General features: G+C 37.1%; 1 protein-coding gene across 1 annotated transcript in view; it reads right to left on the bottom strand.

Moving 5' to 3' along the window:
• The window catches only part of POLN (DNA polymerase nu), a 95,469-nt gene that overhangs the window by 46,442 nt on the left and 29,390 nt on the right, over window positions 1-19,637 (bottom strand). The window contains exons 15-17 of the mRNA XM_071556953.1: window positions 8,236-8,293; window positions 6,665-6,742; window positions 6,125-6,239 (exon numbers count right to left, since the gene is read on the bottom strand). Of these exons, the coding sequence (XP_071413054.1) occupies window positions 6,125-6,239; window positions 6,665-6,742; window positions 8,236-8,293 (251 nt within the window). The remainder of the gene's footprint in view (window positions 1-6,124; window positions 6,240-6,664; window positions 6,743-8,235; window positions 8,294-19,637) is intronic.

The following is a 19,637-nucleotide window of genomic DNA, read 5'->3' as shown; positions in this document are numbered from 1 at the left end:
ATCCAAACCTCTAAACCAAACCCTTTCACTCAATTAAGTGGCCCCATAATCCTGGATGTCCTTGCGTTCTCTGGGTACCTCAAGAACAATTTCCTCCTGACAGTTCAATAGGCTCCCAAAATTCTGCATTGTGCACATGCTCATCACAGACTCATTTTGAGCCCACCTGATCACCCCTGTTATTCCTGTAGGACACAGGCTGGGAAATGTAACCGCATTACATCTTTATTTACATTGAGAGCTTCTGGCTGTCAGGTTTGAATTTGTTGACTTTTCCTTAGTGTCAGGGGAAGGAGGGACCGCTCTGGAATTGTTGCCTGGCTGCTGAGGGACAGCAACTCACTTGTCTCTTCACCTAATGGGATTCACATCCACAACTCTACCTCCTAGTCACACGGAATTAAGGCACACTAATTGCAGGGCCACAAGGTAAGTTGGCATCCTCCAGGATTACACAGAAATGGGACTATTGTGCAAAAAACCCCAAACAAAACAAAACAAAGAAACCCAACACGAAACCAATCAATCTAAAGCCACTCAAAAACAGCCCCCAAAAATTGAGTTCAGAAGGAAAACAAACATGAAAGTACTCACTATTCTATTTAGAGTACTCAGGTGAGAGTCATAAATGTTTGATTTTTTGTCCCTATAACTACTATTAACAAACAGAATTAAACAATCACTAAATAAAACTAATGATCTCCCAAATGAGACTGAAATAAAGAAATTCTTTTTTAAACTGAATGTAGTATGCAATCTGCAATAAAACCACAGTTTATGAAAAGATGATTGTGAGAGAACTGAGGAATTGCCTCAGCTATCCTTTGAAATATCTGTCTAATTGTCTCATTCTTTCCAGTGATGGAAATTCCACAGCCTTTATAGATAAGCCATCTCCATATTTATCTATCTTTAGTATTCAAAAAACTTAACAGAAACATCTCTTACAACACTGTGAGTCCATTCACTATGCTTAGCTCACTCTCTACAGCAACCTTTTATTTATTTGAGATTTTTATCATGTTTTTCCTAAATCCTATCTTTTCTCAACTAAAAAAATCCAATTATTTCAACTATACAGTATTTGCTGAACAGACTCCCAGCTGCAACATACAAAATCTAGCCTTGCTTGGTATTTTCCTGCAAGAAGAAAGCTGAATACTATAAAATTTAGCAAGCTGAGCCCAGATTTTCGAGCACTCAGTTCTTATAAACCAAAAGCTGGGCCACACCCACTTGAAAAGAGTGAGTCCTACTTGCTTTTTTTCAAAGAACTCTACTTATTTAGCAGGTATGGAGTTTGGACCACTGGTCTCCTTGTCCTTCTGTTCCACCTGTCAAAGAGCAGTTTCAAATGCAACTTCTGTGATTAAAATTTCCCATTAACTTCTCTTAGATGGCTCTGTGATCAATACAGAGCCTTTTTCACCCTTTGAGATGCACACTTTGGCACTGCACACAGAGCTTGGCAACCCAACATTGGGCTTTGTGTCCCATTTCAGGTTCAAGAACCTAAAATGTAGGACATAAATATAATCTGCAGATATCAGAGATGTCTGTAGCAGACATTGAAACACAGTGACAACATCTCCAAGATTAAAATTACTAAGCCAGTTCAGAACCATAAAATATAATTGCATTTGTATGGCCAGGCTGCCCTCAGGACCCTTGATGGAGGGTATCGCTATGCTCTGCTGGATGTCACTACTGGGGATCTTCAGTTCTCCGAGAGATCCTAAAGAAACAGAGGAAAGGACTCATCCAAATATTTTAAGTATAGCTTAATACTTGAGTTATAGAAGAGCACTCAGGCAGGAAAGTAGACCTCAGTCAAATAGGATGAAATCACATATTTATGGTGTGCATAAGTGCTTAGCTAAATCAGATACTTTTCCTGAATTTTGACCCAATATGGTTGATATGAGCATATTCTATGATGGAGGAACAACAAGCTACTGAGGAGGGTGATGAAAGAACAGTTTGCAATAGATTGATAATCACTGCATCTCTAATTAAGAAAGAAATTGCAGACTACCACCTATAAGACTGCAAACATTTTTCAGCAACTATCTTGCAAAGTGATTTTAAGATATACCCATCAACAGCATTTTAAATACAATTTAGTTTTTATGTATTGTGCAAAAGCTACAATAAAGAAGCAAGAGTGATTTCATGCTGAGCTCTGTTGTCATTTGGATGTCTAGGGGCAGTGAGGTCTCTTGGCTGGTCAGACAGCTGCCAGGACAGCTCTCATCACCTGCAGCACTGGGGTGATGATTTGGATTTAAAAGGGCTATAAACTGTCACAGGGCATCAAGGCAATATAACACAAGGTGATCTTGCAAGTTGCTGGAATCCATGATATTATGAATTTTCAAAAGTTTAGGCAAGTCTTGAAACTCTGCCTTGTGTTCAGTAGCAAGTATGTCAGTAACATAAAGTACTCAGTGTTCTTGTAATAGCAGGTGCTGACCTGACATTTAAGAATTTCTCTTCATTGGCCATACCACAGTAATCACTGTAAGATAATTTTGCTAATACCTGGCAATCATCACTACAGAGACAGGAAAACAACAAGAGTAGTAGCAAGCATATACAAGTAAACATTTCAATCTATTTCTACCATCTTAGTTATAGCTGGGGTAAGTATGTAAGATGACCAGACAATATATTGGCTGTATAAGGCAGAGATGAGCAACCTTGTTTAGTGAAAGATGGACCATTAAAGTCCCCATCCAACCCACACCATTCTGTGTTTCTGTGGTAGTTAACTGCAGCTTCTGAGAGTTTTATCTGAACAGCAATTTCAAGCCAGTTCTGCCAAAGAGAACACACAGTATTTAGAAAGCCATCTACAGCAAACAGATGAGCACAGTGCAGGGAAGCCCAAGCAGTGGAGCCTGTGTCACTCCTGAAATGAGCTGTCTCTGTGAGCTCCCCACGGAAGTAAAAGATCTCAGCCCAGCCTTGCTCAGAGGTTGCCTCTCAGCTGGATTAATAGGTTGAGTGTGGTGTTGCACTGAATTTTGGCATGAAATTTAGTACCTCCACTCAGCCTTTTACTCTAATGTGTAGGCATACTCTGGGCTGACACACACTGATGCACCTCTACCCTGCACTGTAGACCAGTGTAAAGATTCCATATGAATTATCTTTAATAGAAACATGGATCCAACAGGTTTCCAAGAGAGATGCATCTCTTAGGTCCCAGAGACAGGCTGAGCTACAGTACAGAAGCCTATCCAAATTATGAAAGGAAAGATTTTATACATAAGAGATCTTCATTCAATCAGAAACTGGCAGAGCTCACCTCTTTGCAGAAACTGCCCACCATGTGTAGTTGTTGCCAAATGCTACAAAAACCTGTAAAGGTTTTTCAAAAGGTTGGATTTCAGACTGAAGGTTTTAGCCTGAAAGGCAGCTAAGGAATGGAATTACATTTCAGTGGAGAAGGCATGAAGATTAGGAAGATAAGTGAATAAACTGTTATAAAACTTGGCTGGATTATGGAGTGTGGCTCAGATTTCTGTCCAATAACATATTCTCGCTATTTATGATCTAATATTCATTAGTATAAGGATTTTTAGATATAGAAAATCTGCTAAAAGATACCAACTGACATGCATTCAGAAGCTGACATGCTATGTCTTCTGAGAGGGAATTTCACAAATTAATCCATTCTTTAGAGATCTCAGACAAAAAACCTTTTCTGTCAAGGTTTTCCAATTGTCCAAAATATGTTTGAAAATAACAAACATATAACAACAATATGTAATTCCTTCAAACAGAACAAAACATTTGCTATGCCACTTGGTATATCATTTGCACAAATTTTAAAGGATTAAGACTCAGAGAAAACCAGGTGACCAAGAAGAGATAAAAGGTTTGTTGTTTATTTTGCTTTTCTTATAACTCACTCTAATACCAGGGAAGTGGAATCAACTACAATAAAATCAATTAACTAACTGTTAGTCCTAAAGATTTTATTTATTAATAGTGGACTACGAGAGATGAATAAGCATCTGGAATGGAAAAGTATCTGTGAGGTCTGAAATTTTATTTCTTCTCTTTGGTGCTAAAGAAATTAAGGGAAAAATCAAAACTCCAAGGTGAATTCATGAGGAATTGATCCAATAAGAGGAATTCAATTTGTCAGAACAAATACAGATGTCTACAGTTGAGCTGGCCACCCCAGACCTACTTTGTTCTAAATGGTGAGAAATTACTTTCAAGGTGCAATTGATCCTATTACACAGGGGACATCAACAACTGGTCAAATGAATCTCTCCAAGTACATGACAAATGTCCAAGGTTAGAAGAGATTAAACACACCCTTCATGTTTCTGAGATTAATAACAGTCATATAATAGATTCAATGAAGATTTTCTTCCAAGCATTAGCTTTCCTGAAGCTTAAGAGAAGAATCAGCAAAGCCATTATGTAATGATTTTGTAGACACACCATGACAATTCTGTCTGATAAAAATATTTGCCCGTAATATTTCATTAAATTTAAAGTTACCATGTAGCAACTCTAAGAGATTGACGGCTGCCAGGAGCTGTGGGATTGCTGAATAGAATGGTACTTCTGGAGCCGTGCCCAGAGCTGAGACAAAATTTGACTCATCTTCATGCATATATTTCCAATAGACCACCAAACTAAAATAAGGATTTAACTCCATCACGAGGTTCTAGTAATACCATGTTAGAGCTAAGAATTTATTATAGTATCAATAGAAGCTTCTAAGCAATTCCAAAATAAAGGTGATCTTTCCATACTTATATTTGTTGGAATGTTCGTGGTCTTGAGTCGTGTTCTCCCTGCACATGCCTCAAGCACCGATTCAGTTGTTGGTGGCAGGATAATTATAATTTGAGTTCCATTTTGTTTCTTCGTACAACTTCAGAGCATATTAAAAAATATGCCCAATCCCTGGCAGTGTTTAAGGCCAGGTTGGATGGGGTTTTGGCAGCCTGGTCTACTGGAAGATGTCCCTGCCCAAGGCAGTGGATTGGAACAAGATGGTCTTTAAGGTCCCTTCCAACCCAAACCATTCTAGGATTCTAATATTCTTTGAACTACTGAAGTAAGTAGGAAATATTGTGTTTGGGAAGGTTATGTCTGCAAATACTTAGAAACTGTAGGATAACAATAGAGCTCAATCAATCGTATCTATTTTGGCTTTCATTTTCAGCCAACAATCTTCCAACAAAAATGGAGATAAAAGATAAAAGAAAGAGTGGAACAAAGAGAAAATAAGAACATTGCATGACATTTACATGACTTCACTGTTCAAACAGTTCTATGTTACAGCATTTTATTCAATCTTTTTCTGACCTGTTCAAACTTCAAGCTTCATGACATTTACCCTGTCACTGAGTGAATGCTCAGGCACTTTTGAACACAGTCTTAAAGAAGAGTTTTAGGCATCACCATCATATGAACAACAATGAGAAACACCTTCAATAGCTAAGTAACTAATATTGCATCTTTTTTTGATAGTTTATCTTTCAATCTGAATGCTGAAGAAATCAGTAGATAATCTGGATATGGAGATAGGAAATATTTTTTTAAATTACTGGAGTACCACCTTTTTCAAGTCATCCATCAGAATATTGAAGCACTAAACCCTATTAGTTCCAAAGGAATACCATAAGCTCTAGTCTCCATTTTGTGAGCATGTGCAATTTGATTCCAGTATTTTTACCAGATAACAAAGCAGATTTCAAAAATGCTTGTACTTTCAGTGAGAAAAGTTGGTTCAGCAGTTTTTCAGATGAATAACCTGTCTAACTGCTGCTCTGGATTGTTAAAAAGAATTGGTGAATAATAATACAAGGAGAAGTTATCAGCAAATGCTGCTCAGAGTATATTATTGCATCAGCTTTAGCCACAGGGCTCATACTGGCCAGTTGGATTGCAACATTTTGATATATGGTCATGACCACAGCAGAGAAGAAAAGGCTCAGAAAGACAGAAAGAAATTCATGGTGTAGAACAGTAGTAACAATAGAAACTGTAGCAAAATACTGTCTTTTGTTGTCATTACACAGTGATACAATAGTTTAGGTTATTCTTACTATTTTGTCTAATTACTATTAAAATATGCAACATTTACTCTTACCACTGAGAAGCCAGTGTGGAAAAGATATCAGTGATTTCAGGTTCTTGGAACAGTTTCAAAAGTTCTGGTTCAGATGATAAGTCAGCAAGGATCCTTAGCTCAATATGGGAAAAATCTAGAAAATAGTGTTAAAATGAATCTATTGCTCTAAAATAAAAACATATCTGCATTTTAACAAACTATCACAAATTAAAATGTAAGCCTGAAGTGTTCAATCATTTCCTCATGCTCAAAAAAGACAAATGCCTGTAAGAAGCTCATCCTGAAGAAGTTGCATTCCAGCTATTGATCACAAGGTGTCTGATTCCTTCATTATCTTCATGTGCCAATTAATCTTATTAGCTCTTTGTTTCTACTGACAAGGCTTAAATATCATCCACTTCTCAAGCCTACTGAGGAGTACACATCACATAACAATATTAATTGATACTAAGGGACTTGACAACCCTGTAAAATATGTCATCCAAAGGAGAGGGGGAAAAGAGATGACAGAACTGCAAATATTAATATGTATGAGAATAATAACACACACCCACTTACCTGCTGCTAAAAATGTACATCCTTTTTTTGAAACAAACAATGTTCTTGGGGAAATAGTTACTACATCCTCTTCTTTTCCTAGAGAGAAGGTAAATATTTAAGTCCCAAACACCAGTCCAAAAATACTGTGTTGCAAACCATAGGAGGTTGCAAGTGACACACTAAACACACAATCAACATCACAGAGATGGCAACGTAAGCAACGTATATCACAAACTGCCAGCATCACAATTATTTCACTCTATCAATCATGTGCAACTTCATCTCCACCATACTCACCCTTGCAGTACTCCTTACTTCCTTTCTCAGATCCAAACCCTTTGCAAAACAAGGGCTACCAAATATCTATAATAACTAACATTATTCACAGATCACTTAATAAAGGAAGCATTCATAAAGAAGGGTCTAAAAAATTAACTAAAAAAAAAAGTATTTTCTCATCTTTGAACATGCTGCAGTTAATAACCAAATTCTGAGTTACAAGTGGCAGGGGAATACAATATTGAGAACATACAGCTATCAAAGGCATCCAGACTGACAGAAACACCCAATAATATCACTAGAAACGCAGTGCATCCCAGGAATACCACTTGACTTGCTGTAGAGAGGGATGGTGGTGTGAAAAGTAACATAATCCATCTGGTCAGTATGAAAGTGGAAAAAATAAGTGTGTCTTGATCCAGGAAAAACTTACAAATACATTTTTGAGAAGCACTTATTACATAAGTTCATTAATAACATTTCCAGGAAGTTTCATGTACCACAGTTATTCCTGGCACCTCAGGTTTATACAGCCCCTGCTCACAGAGTTTTTTATAACAACTTTTAAAAAATGCTTATAAAAATGAATCATGTGGATAAAATAGAACTACTGTCAAAATTTTACATTGTCTTCCCTAGCCTCCTGTTTTATGATCTGTATTATTTCCAAAGGAGGGAGTGAATAGCTGTGAAAAGGCAGAGCCTGCCCTTAACTGAGAAACATCACCACAAGGAGTAGCACTGCCCAGCTGTGGCTGCAGGTGCTCCAGGAAGAGAGTGTATGTTCCAAAATACCTCTTACACTTGAATCTGCTGCTGTGGCTTTTTCTCTTTATCAATTGGCTCATGCTTTTCTAGACTTTACTTTGATTCTCTCTGAATCATCTGCCTTAAGTCCACTTCTGTTAACAAAAACAACACATCTGACTAACTATTGGTGTTTAGTTGTATAATTAAAATGACGAAGGTTTAAATCTCCTCAGGCAAAGACTCATGAGCTGAATGCACACAAATCATCTCTAGGATATTTAGGGGATTTAAGATGCATAGTTTAATCTGGAAAAAATAAACAGTGAGGTAGCTGAGGGAAAGAAACAAAAGAAAGTTTGTAACTAGATCAGTGCTGAAAGAACAATTTTTTTCAGGAACAACCAACAAAAGTAATCAGTTTAAATGATAATGTATAACTAAGCATCAATCACCTATTCTGTTCTTTAATGCTGGAGCTACTGGTCTGCTTTGAGATACAACTGAACTCAGTAAAATAATTGATAAAACTGTCTTTTCGTGTTAATAAAAACACAGCTTACCTTTTATGTACTGTTTTTTTATAATTCTAACTGGATGTTTAGAGATACCTTGAATGTTCTACAAATAGGAAAAATAAAAATGCTTAGTAAGTGAAAGTTTATGAAAACATGTTTATGAACAGTTTATAATCAGTTTAAGAGCATTAGTGATCCTTATGTCAACAAGTTTTCCCATATATTTAATATGATTAACCACTTTCCTTTTTCCAAGGAATCTTCACATTCTGCATCAACAATTGCTTTTGAATATTCATTCTTCCTTGAAAACTGAAAGCTCCTAAGAACAATTTCTCACTGATGGCGTTTGCAAATCCTAGTATCTGGATGCACCATGGAAGATAATTGGTAACCCAATAAAAATAATTTTCTTCTTATGTTAACCTGTATTTTTTAAATACAGTGCATTACTTTCAAGAAAAGAACACGTGAATCCTGCCTCAAGGCTAAGGGAACAGAGTATTCTTCAGCCTCTAGAAATTTTTCTAATATCTATTCCCACTTTTTTGAAATGCATGACAAAATAAACAAGGAACCTTTATTGATTACAGCACATCAGTCCAGATTAACAGTCAGAGCTCATTCTATCAACCAACATGCAGGAGTAGGAATAGCAGAAGATTTTTCTTTCAAAATTTGGGTTCATATGCCTTCAGTAAAGCACGAAAGAGACACAGGACAGATCCCTGCTATTTCATGTCATTGTGCCTCTTCACCTTGAAAGGCTACACACAACAAGAGCTGATGTGTAGCAAGCTCTGATTTTGTGAGTCCATGGAATTAATTTGCAAGTGGTTCAAGAATTAGATGAACACACTAATGATATGTATTATTGGGAATTCAGGGGTTGGGAATAGTGCTATAAAATTTCCATATCAGAATGATCATTTTCTATGCAATTTTGAACTACAAAATGTTATTTTAAACTTAAGAGGGATGTAATCAGACAGCAAAAGCCTTAAAAATTTAAAGCAGAAATAAAAGAACAAAATCCTCAAACCAGAACAATATCATTTCTAGTCTTAGTATCATCCTTAAATATCTACAATTAAATGTATTAAAGTTGAACACCTGCCACAGCAAGATACAGAGAGGGAGATAGGAAACTACTACATAATATACAGAATATTTTCACAGCATGGGTAAAAACTAGGAATACTGCTCTCAATCCATCAATACAAAGTTCGACCCAGAAGAAACACTTGCCAATTTCAGCATTTTACTCTTTAGCTTCTAGAAACTTTTAACAATCCAGTTGTGGCAATGCTTATTGCCATGCATATCTTGAAATCATATTTTGAAATAAGTGGTTATTTAATCTGAGCACAAAACTAACATTCCTACTGGCAATTATCAACTTCCATCAATAACAAGTTGGGGAGAATCAGTGCTTGTTCATATGAATAATATGCAGTTTAAGTTGCCATGGTAGATCCTCAGAAGTTCAGAAAAATAAGTCCTTTATTTTATACCTGGACATGAACGTGGCAGCCTAACTTTACACATATTAAGAAAAATCCCACAACATTTTAATTCTGACTCAAAGAATCATTCCAACAGTACAGATAATAGCATGGATTTTTCATTGGGCTCTACAGTGGTATTGTGGCATGTACTTAGTCAGATAACTTCCAGCACAGGTTAGAGTTGTTTATAGTTATTCACACTGATTATTGTTCCTTATCTCATTAGCTTCAAAATCCTAAAAAAAAACAAAGTGAAAAAAGTTTCAAAATCTATCTACAATGTAAAAATAAATTACTATATTTGCTATCTTGTTTTCATTGAGAGCATATGCACAAAGTCTGTTTTCAATGCAATTTTAAAAGTGTTACTAATAATTCTGGAAAACACTAATAAATAATTGCAAGTGCAAAATGTCCTTTCACTTGTAAATTAGTTAACAACTCATAATTTGAATAAATCTCCAGAAAAGAATTAAGAAACTTTAATGCTCAACTTTAAGCTATTGGAATAGTTCAACACATTCATCTAATTTTAGATGTCTTGAGGCAAGTCATTGGTCTAACCCAGCTGTCTGGAATCCCTCTACAGGCGGCGCACAAGGACAGGAATCTCCAGTAGGTAGTTCCATCTATCTGTATAAGACACATACTTACAAACTGTCCTAAGATTCCCCTAAGGGTGATGTATTCTAAGATTTAGATCATCAAATTTGGTGAGATAAATTTACTCTGGATATTTAAAAGAATAAATAAGGAGACAATCTCATAAGAGTCTTCCAAAAAGGAAGCTTTCCTCTGCTTCAGTCAGGTGACCGTCTCATTGTATCAGAAGTGGAAAATTAATGTGGCTTTGGTAAATGATTATTACCACCTTGGACTACATAATACAGCCTGGTTTTGTGCTTTTATCCATTTATTTCAAGTATTTCTGCAAAACCTTCACAGATCCAATGTAAGATGTGATGGTTATCCCTTATTGCTAGAAAAGGGCATCCACATCTTGCCAGAAGTTATGGAGAAACAAAATTGCTCTCTCTGCAATATCATGCCCCCACAGACAAGGAATATACTTGAAGCAGTGTGATGGAAAAGTTGAGTGTGAAAGTTAACTATTAATACTTCTCTTCATTGTTTCTGAGTGAGGGGGAAAAAACCATTAAGCTATTCTAGTAGATGATTAACAAGACTCTAGCATTATTTTAAAAAAATATTTTAAAATATAAAAAAACCAACACCATAATCCAAAATTAATTTCTAGAGGTTCCAATTGATTGAAGGACAGATGAAGCCAAGGTCCCAGTTTCAATTATGTTTGAAAGGCTGTGATGATCAGGGGAGATTTCTGAATGCTGGAAGGAAGCAACTGTCACACCTTTCTTCCAAGAAGGCAAGAAGGAAGATGCAGAAAACTACAGGCCATCCACCTCTCTGCAGTTCCCAGGAAGATGATGGAGTAAATAATCCTAGAAAACATCTGCAAACACTGAAGTCAAGTAGATGACCTGGGGTAGTCAGCACAAATTTAGACAGGGGAAATCGTGCTTAACCAGTGACAGCCTCCCTGTGCAGCCGTGACGAGCTCTGTGGATGCAGCGAGAGCAGCAGGTGGTGTTTACCTTCACTCCAGCAAGGCTTTCAAAACAACTGCTCATAAAAGCCTCGGAGAAGCTGATGAAGTGCAAGTTAGATAAGTGGATGGGGAGGTGGACTGAAACCTGGCTGAGCTGCCGGGTTCAAAGGGCTTTGGGGAGCGGCACAAAGAGCAGCTGGAGGCCAGTCACTACCGGAGCATCCCAGTGAGAAATAATGCCCAACACACAGCTCTACCTGGGACCTGGATAACAGGACCAAGTGCAACCTTGCAAGATGGCAGGATATCCAAAACACTGAGGAGTTCCTGATATGTCAGATAAGTGATTCAGAGGGGTCTCAACAGTCTAGAGAAATGGGCTATCAGGATCACACAGAGTTCACAGCCTGGAAAGCAACTTCTCAGGATAAGGACCTGGGATCGTGGTGAAGAACAAGTTGAACATGAACCAGCCATGAGCCTTTGTGCACAGGAATGCCAACAGCTTCCTGGGCTGCATCAGGAAGTGCATCACCAGCAGGTCAAGACATGTGATCGTTCTCCTCTGCTCAGAATGCCTGGTGGGAGGGTGAAAAGAAGGTGGAGCCAGATTCTGATGCCCAATGACAGGAGAAAAAGCAGCAATCAGAAACAATTACAGCAAATGCCATTTAAAAATTAGAAAAAACTTTGCTACTGTGTCAGTGGTCAAGCACTGGAACAGGTGCCCAGAGAAGTTGTGAAACATCCATCCTTGGAGATATTCAAACCCTGACTAGACATGGTCAGACTTGGTCCTGAGAAACCTGGTCTGGTGGACACTGCCTTGAGCAGGGGGAGTTGCACTAGACAATCTCCAGCAGTCCTGGCAAAATGTAATGCTCTTGTGATTCTATGATTTTGTTTTTATAGCATCACTGTAATTCATTAAGTTATGTATCCCAGTGACAACCTATTGCCTTCTCTCTATTTCACATGATTTCTGAATGAGATAGAATTGAAGTATTTAATGGTATTAGGCAGTGGAAAGCCATAGGACAACTCCAGTGTCATTCCCAAGCAAATTTTAAGGAAATATATGTATATATATAATTTTTTTTAAAATATATAAAAATTTAAAGTACACTTGTTGAATCTCAGGTCATGACTGATAAAAAGCTGAAAAACCCCCACCCTTAAAACTGTACCCTTTACTTTTTCACCTTTTTGTCATCAGTGAAGCCCTTTTCTTTCCCCTCCACTACAAGTATTAAATGATTACAGATTAAATTTGGTAATATAGTCACCAGACGTAGAGGAAAAAAGCACTGAATCTCATCTGCACTAAAGTCACTTTGGGTATGATAAACACAGACTGGCTGTTTTCTTCCTGGGTGTCCAATGCTGACACCTTTCTTTGGCAGTGGAACTGCCACACAGGGACCTGGCACTCCATCAATTCATCACTTCTTTTACAATTTCAGTTACTTGACACATTTTCCCAGCATCTAGATGGTTGTTGGATCACTGTTTTTTAGTTAAACTCTTCAGAAGACATCATGCTGGAAAAAGCAGACATGGCAGAAAAAAAAATCTTACTAGGAATACTAGATTAAAACTGTACATGTTGAAAACCAGACTGCTGGTTTCTTTCCTCTTACCTCCATAACTGCATTTTTTGCCACTATAATCCATCCTCACTGACAATCCTGGTGAATCCTACTTCTCTTGATTTTGAAAATGCCTCAATTAAAACAGCTGGTTTACTTCTGCCTGTTGTTTCAGGTAAAGAAATGTAGATTCTTGCCTATGCTGTTGCTTCTGTACACAGAGCCATTCAGAAGCAATGACAGACTTCACTTTGGCCAGGAGACTCAGAACTAATGGACTCAATGTGTCTCTGCTAAAGCCTCACAAACACAGCTTCGAGCCATGCAAAAAGGATGCTCTAATCCATAAGGTAATTCGCTGTATCCAAGGAGAGCAAAATTATCAAGGAAAAGCAATACTAATCAAAATCAAATACACAGTTTCAGAGTTTGATGAGTTCCATCTCAGTTCAGTTACACCTTCTGCTGAACTTTCCAATTTTGGTATCCAAAATTCCACATCTACATTTCCCACTGATTTTTTATCCCTTCCTAGGTTAAAAACCAGTATGTTACTTTGGCTCTTTCAAAGCACTACAATATACAGATAAATATTGGATATATTACCTTTGAAATCAGTACAGTTAAACTTCACCTAATCACAGAGGCTGGTGGGGCATTTTAATTATTTCTTACTCTGTGTCAAGTAGGGTTGTGGACCATATTTCCCATGTTATTATTCCCCTTTCAGTTTTTTATATGGATTCAGCTAACCCATACCTCTCTCTTCCTCTCCATGTACATTTTCAGTAGCATAAATTGCTATTTTTTGAACAATTAACCTCAGTCAACGCCAGTGACTCTCAGAACAGACATCCGTGTACATATCCAAAGGCATCAATAGCTATGCATGTAGTATTTTTTTTTTACTAGAAAATGGCTTGATAATCTACTAACTGCTCAAATCCATACTTCTAAATGTTTATGGCATGTTTGTCTGAAGACATGCAAATGGCAGGGAGGGGAACAAAACAATGTAACAGTTACTGAAACAAATGGGAATGCGCGGAGGTGGCTGCAGACTATTCTGTGGACATTTAGTTCTGACTAATTTCCCACACTGTTCCAAGATCATACTTAAAAATAAGAATGGAGACAAAACTTTCTGCTAAGAGTATCCATTTATCAAAGTACACAGGAGGGGTGTGTGCTGAGGGAAGGCTAAAAACCTACAAGGAGTTAGACCAAACAGCTCTAAGGAAGGAGTTAGACCAGGTGGAGTCACCATAGACTTTGATGTGGTGACTAATCCACCTGCTGTTAGTGAGGCATTAGTGCCAAACACTAGAGGAACACAAAGAAATTAATTCTTGTTTTAATGTGGCTACCAATGCCAACAAATAGCAAAAATGAGTTGCATTTCTTATAAGCCAGAATATTTACTGGGATTGTGGTCTTGTTAGATTTAATTACTCTAATAGCTGTTGCTTTAGGAAAACAATTATTTCCTTATGCTTGAGAAAAACTCAGATTTTCTCTTCCATTTGAAAAAAGTTCAGAGCAGCAAAAATTTAGTTTATTTCATGAAACGTAGCACTCCAGCAAACACTGGAGCATTATAAGTCCAAAAATTTTGGAGTTTCTCTTAGCATCTTCTTCTCCAAAAAGTTTACAAAATTAATTAGGCCACAGCTATTCTCTTTGAACAAGAACTCAGCCCTACACAATGAAACACAAAGAAAGCTTTTAAATCCATGACATCTGTTTGATGACTCTCTTTGCAATACTTCTGGAGCAGAAGTAAGACTTTGGCCTGTAAGACCAGACTTTATTACAATGATAATAGATAGGTAGACGACAACTCCTTTGAGATTTATATTCTATATTTCTGATTGCTTTTCTTTTTTTTTCATGTAGTGTGTTTTTTTTGCATTTATTTGCTTCTTTGAAATTTTTTCCACTCTTTTTTCAGTTGTCTTTTCTTGCTCTACATGGGACTGCATCTATTGATAAATTGTGCTGTCATAGCTCATTAAATCAATCTGAGAATAAATGTAAGCACAGGGACAGTGAGCTACTTCCTTAACCATCAACACTCTGCTTGCTCCGGTGTTAAAGCCAAAGCTGCTGGAGAATGGCAAGGAAACCTGCACCCTGCCCAGAGGAGCACTCTTGCAATGCAGAACAAGAAGACTTTGAATTCTGAGGGCATTCACAGCATTGAATTCACTCAGTTTGGCATCTCCAACGTCAGGCAACTAAAGAGACACAGCAGAAATAACTAAAACAAACCTCTTCAGAGTTCTCTTTTGGAAAATTGCCACATTTAATTGTTGCCCATAGCAGCATTTATTTATAATTGTAAAGGAATAAGAAGTTATTTCTGTGACTTCTGTTTGAAACACAATCTCAAGACAGTCTGAAGATCTGATTTTTAGAATAGAGCATGCATTTCAATAAATAGAGAAAATAGGAAATTGCACAAGGTCACCATAGCAATGCCAGCCTGGTATGGATGTGTACATGCATTCCTGAGCAAATCTTGACTTGTCTGCAATTGCCACCTAGTGGCTTATTGAAAATTAAGGACATCTATTTTCCCTGCCAAAACCCATGCAATCACACAAACTTCTGGTAAAGGACTTCCTCATTATTAGTACTAGTTACCGTTTTTCAGCAGAGAGCAATCATTCAAAGGTAATGCATTTCTTTCTTGCCAAAACCAGCAGTACAGAATTATCAAGGTTTTAGGTGTCAGAGAAGTGGGAAATTTAAAAGAAATTCATCCCCTTCCCACAAGCTTAAGCAGCTTTCAAAGTGAATACAAGGGAAGAAAAAATGGGCAACCAAAATTAGTGACTTCTTTACTTCAGAGAGTTGGCCCTAAGAATAGTGTGTTGGATTTCCAGTGACTAATCCTCTTTCTGTCATGTTCTTTGAAATTCAGACCTGGCAATGACCTCAGGGAACAACAATGTTGCAGCACATGAAAAAAGGATTTGATGAGTGATTTTAAAAAATATTTTATTTTATTAACATGTTCTGCGACATCTTATTTTGTCAAATCATGGGTTCAGCCCAGGTTCTTGGTTACACACTAACAGATTGTTAACCTTTGCACAGTAAGCAAAGGAGTTGGTGTAGACACAGCTTTTCACATCTTTCAAGAGACAAAGACTGCTTTTGTTTCCCTTATGTAGATTCAGTAAATTCTATTACTTATTTAATTTAATTTTCCTGAACAAAAAATACACTCAGAATATTAGCTCTGTTTAAATGTTCATTAATATGGGAAGCTCAAACTCTGGGATAAACTCCAAGAACATACAATTTGGTTTTGGTGAAAAAGACAGGGCTAAGGCATAGAGATAACAACCCTCTGAGGGGCAGTTTGAGATAGCAAATCTTGTATAGTTGAAGATTAGCTGCATATTACAGCTTTAAAATAAACAATGTCAAGGGAATATTATCCAAAGGTACAAATACCAGACCTCTAAATGGACAAAAAATGACAAGATTTCCAGGCTGGAAGAATTTACTGTCTAAAGAAAAGATGTAACAGCTGTTTTACGAACAGGGTAAAATTTAGCATGTCAAACAAGATTGTTCCACATACTGAGGAATTTATGGAGCATATGTTAGCAGGGAATTCCTCTTAAAAGGCTGTGAACAGGAGGCTGATTGAAGGAGTTAAGGGAAACATAAATGAGCAGTATCTCCTTCTTTGGTCACAGTTGGACAGGACAATTCCTGACTTGATAGAAGTGGTCCTTAACTGTAAGTTCCTAAGAGCCACAGCCAGCAGATGATCATCAGTGTGGGAGAACTAAGGACAAGGCCACGCAGGAGTCACGTGAGGACCTGCGTCCTATTCTGTTCATCTTCAGTGACTCTTACACAACTTCTAAGTTTTCTCTCTGTTGTTCCCAACTTGAGAGTGTGCATCCATCTCCAAAACTCTGTGTGAAATTTCCACAGGTTTTATGAAAGGTCACAGAGGAAATAAAGAATTGGTAATTTTTCCACTCACTGACACAGAAAAAAAGAGTTGTCAGAAGATAAAGCTGAATGTAATAGGGATGAAACGCTGTTGAGATAATTTTCCTGAAATTCTTAATGATGCCAATGACAAAACTTTGGAAAATCCTTACTGTGTGAAAATCTGGCCATCCAAGAAAAGAAGCCTCATATAATGTACCTAACTTTTGATCTTCCCCCATAAAACGTTCTCTTTTTATCATTCTTCATTTCTCTGCCCTTCATTTTTTGTCTTGTCAGACCTCTGAGACCTTTTGAAGTAATTTTTGCTGAGATTCAAGTTGAAAGACTACAGTAGAAAAACACTGCCTAGAAAAATAAACTCTTAATACTTTTGATGTTAAAGCATAATGAAATTTATTGAAATGAAAATTCTGATATCAGAACTAGACTATATTTTGTCCTTGCAAAAAGGAATTCAGACATGAGAGGAATGTAGTAACACTTCTCACTTTTGAGAGTTTGTAAGGAAATACGTAATTTGTATGTCTGAGATTTTTATTTTAATTATCCTCTCAGAACATAAGTCTCCAAGCTTTGAGTATTTCCTAAGATGTAAATCTAAAACTCCCACTAATTGAGAATTTCATATGAAAAACAAAAAAATCTTCAGGCAGAATTTTTAAAATCTTAACTCACAAAAGGTACCAATAGAAAACCTAATAATGAATAGGCACTTAATATATTTAATATATTAATGTAGATATTTAACATAAAGACTACATGTGTGTTTGTGCACATTGCTGAAGATTCAACCTAAGGAACTGTATTATGTATGAGGACAGTGAAAATTACCTCAGTAGGACATGGGCTCCATTAAACCCTCCGAGCACACAGAGGGGCAGTGACTGTGTCCAATGGAGACACTGGGGGATGCTGCACATGCCAATATCAGGCATAAGAGAAGTGCACAGCCAGGAGTTGAAACATGAATGGATAAACAGTAGAAATACAAAGATTGTGACAGACTACCTGAAGGGAAGTTCTAGCCAGGTGGGGGTTGGTCTCTTCTCCCAGGCACTCAGCAATAGGACAAGGGGGCACGGGCTCAAGCTCTGCCAGGGGAAATTGAAGTTGGATATAAAAAAAAAATTCTTTCCAGAGAGAGTAATCAGGCATTGGAATGGGCTGCCCAGAGAGGGGGTGGATTCACCATCCCTGGAGGTTTTTTAAACTGAGATTGGCCATGGCACTGAGTGCCATGATCTGGTAAAGGGACTGGAGCTGGACCAAGGGTTGGACTTGATGATCTGGGAGGTCTTTTCCAACCCAATCGATTCTATGATTCTATGATTCTATGATTCTATGAGTGAAAGCACTAATTGTTTCTTGTAACCAAAACACCTTGTTAATATTGCTCTTAAACTACTCTAGAAGTACATGGAATCAGACATAAAAAAATTCCAAGAGATACAACAAACTGCACAGATTAACTTCTTTAAGAGAATACTTCAAGTAACAAACATTACTAGAATCACCTTTGAATTTGTAAGTGAAAGGTTCATGAATAAAAACAAGTTGCTTTTCTGGCAAAGAGGATGCTAATTTTGTTTCTGGATTGCTCTGTGCTCCAGTCACACTCATATTATAGAGAAAATAACCTGTCAGTAGCTGCATTCCAGCATGGATTTCTAAAACATGATCAGGGCATAGTGTTGGCTTCTATCTGCAGCACTCCCAAAATGTTGCTGGCAAAGGCCATTCAAAGGATAAAATGAATCAGCACATAATCAACTATTTTAACCAAGCCCACTCAACAGACGTATATGCTTAAGTACTGACAACTTAATTTATACATAGTGTACTGAAATGTATTATCTTCATATTTTAATGAAACAAGTAGAAATATGCAGTGGTATCATCTTTCTATCACAGGAAAATTTTAGAGGAACATTTTTTCTCCCATTTGTACAAATCTAAGCTTCTCTGAGGATTCTCTTTTTTGCCAGAAACCAAAGGAGAGTGAAGGAGAAATTCAACCCCCATAATCAATATTTCATAATGTGCTAAAAATATTTTGGCTCATATTACTCCAAGTTGCATAGAATCTTTCATTTTTCAACTGTCAATTTTAATTGCTCAGTTTATTTCTGTGCTTACGTTCAGTTTATAGAAGAAATAATCACAGACTATCTTATCCTGCATAAATAAAATGCAAGTATTTTGTATGTTATTACTGCTAAAGCAGATTTATACTGGCTACACAATAATAATCCCAAGGAAAAGAGAAGTTATATACAGGATTGAACTGCTCTTTTTCTTACAGAATTACAGCCCAGATGATGCTACAAGCTTTAACTAAGGCAAATCATGCTATAAAAGGCAGTCCTTGTACTGGATATACCACACTCACCAGGAGATAAATGAATATATCCAAATCAGGAGCATTACAACAGAGAATGCCAAAGACCTGCATATATCACAGAACAGGCCACTGTGGACTCAAGAGGCTGAAAGAGCAAAGATCTATATGAAGAAACCTTATTTCTGCATTTGGATAATAAATCAATACGATGATGTTCTGGAGTATCAGACACAACTTGCAATATGATGACTGACAGTGAGTTTCCACACTGTAGTTGTCACACTGATTCCTCAGAACACTCTATGGTAATGTTAAGGAAGTGTAAAATTTCATCCTGAATGCAATTGGACTGAACTCTTGTCAACATACCCATTCACTCATTTTAAGTACAATTTCCCTGTCATGAAACATCAACTATGATGACTGAGGAATAGAGGAAACACAGAACTTCTGTCTCT

Source organism: Pithys albifrons, chromosome 5, assembly GCF_047495875.1.
Source record: "Pithys albifrons albifrons isolate INPA30051 chromosome 5, PitAlb_v1, whole genome shotgun sequence".
In the NCBI taxonomy this organism is placed as follows: Eukaryota; Metazoa; Chordata; class Aves; order Passeriformes; family Thamnophilidae; genus Pithys; species Pithys albifrons.
Note: the sequence above shows the minus strand (reverse complement) of the source record. Positions and strands in the feature narration are given on the sequence as shown.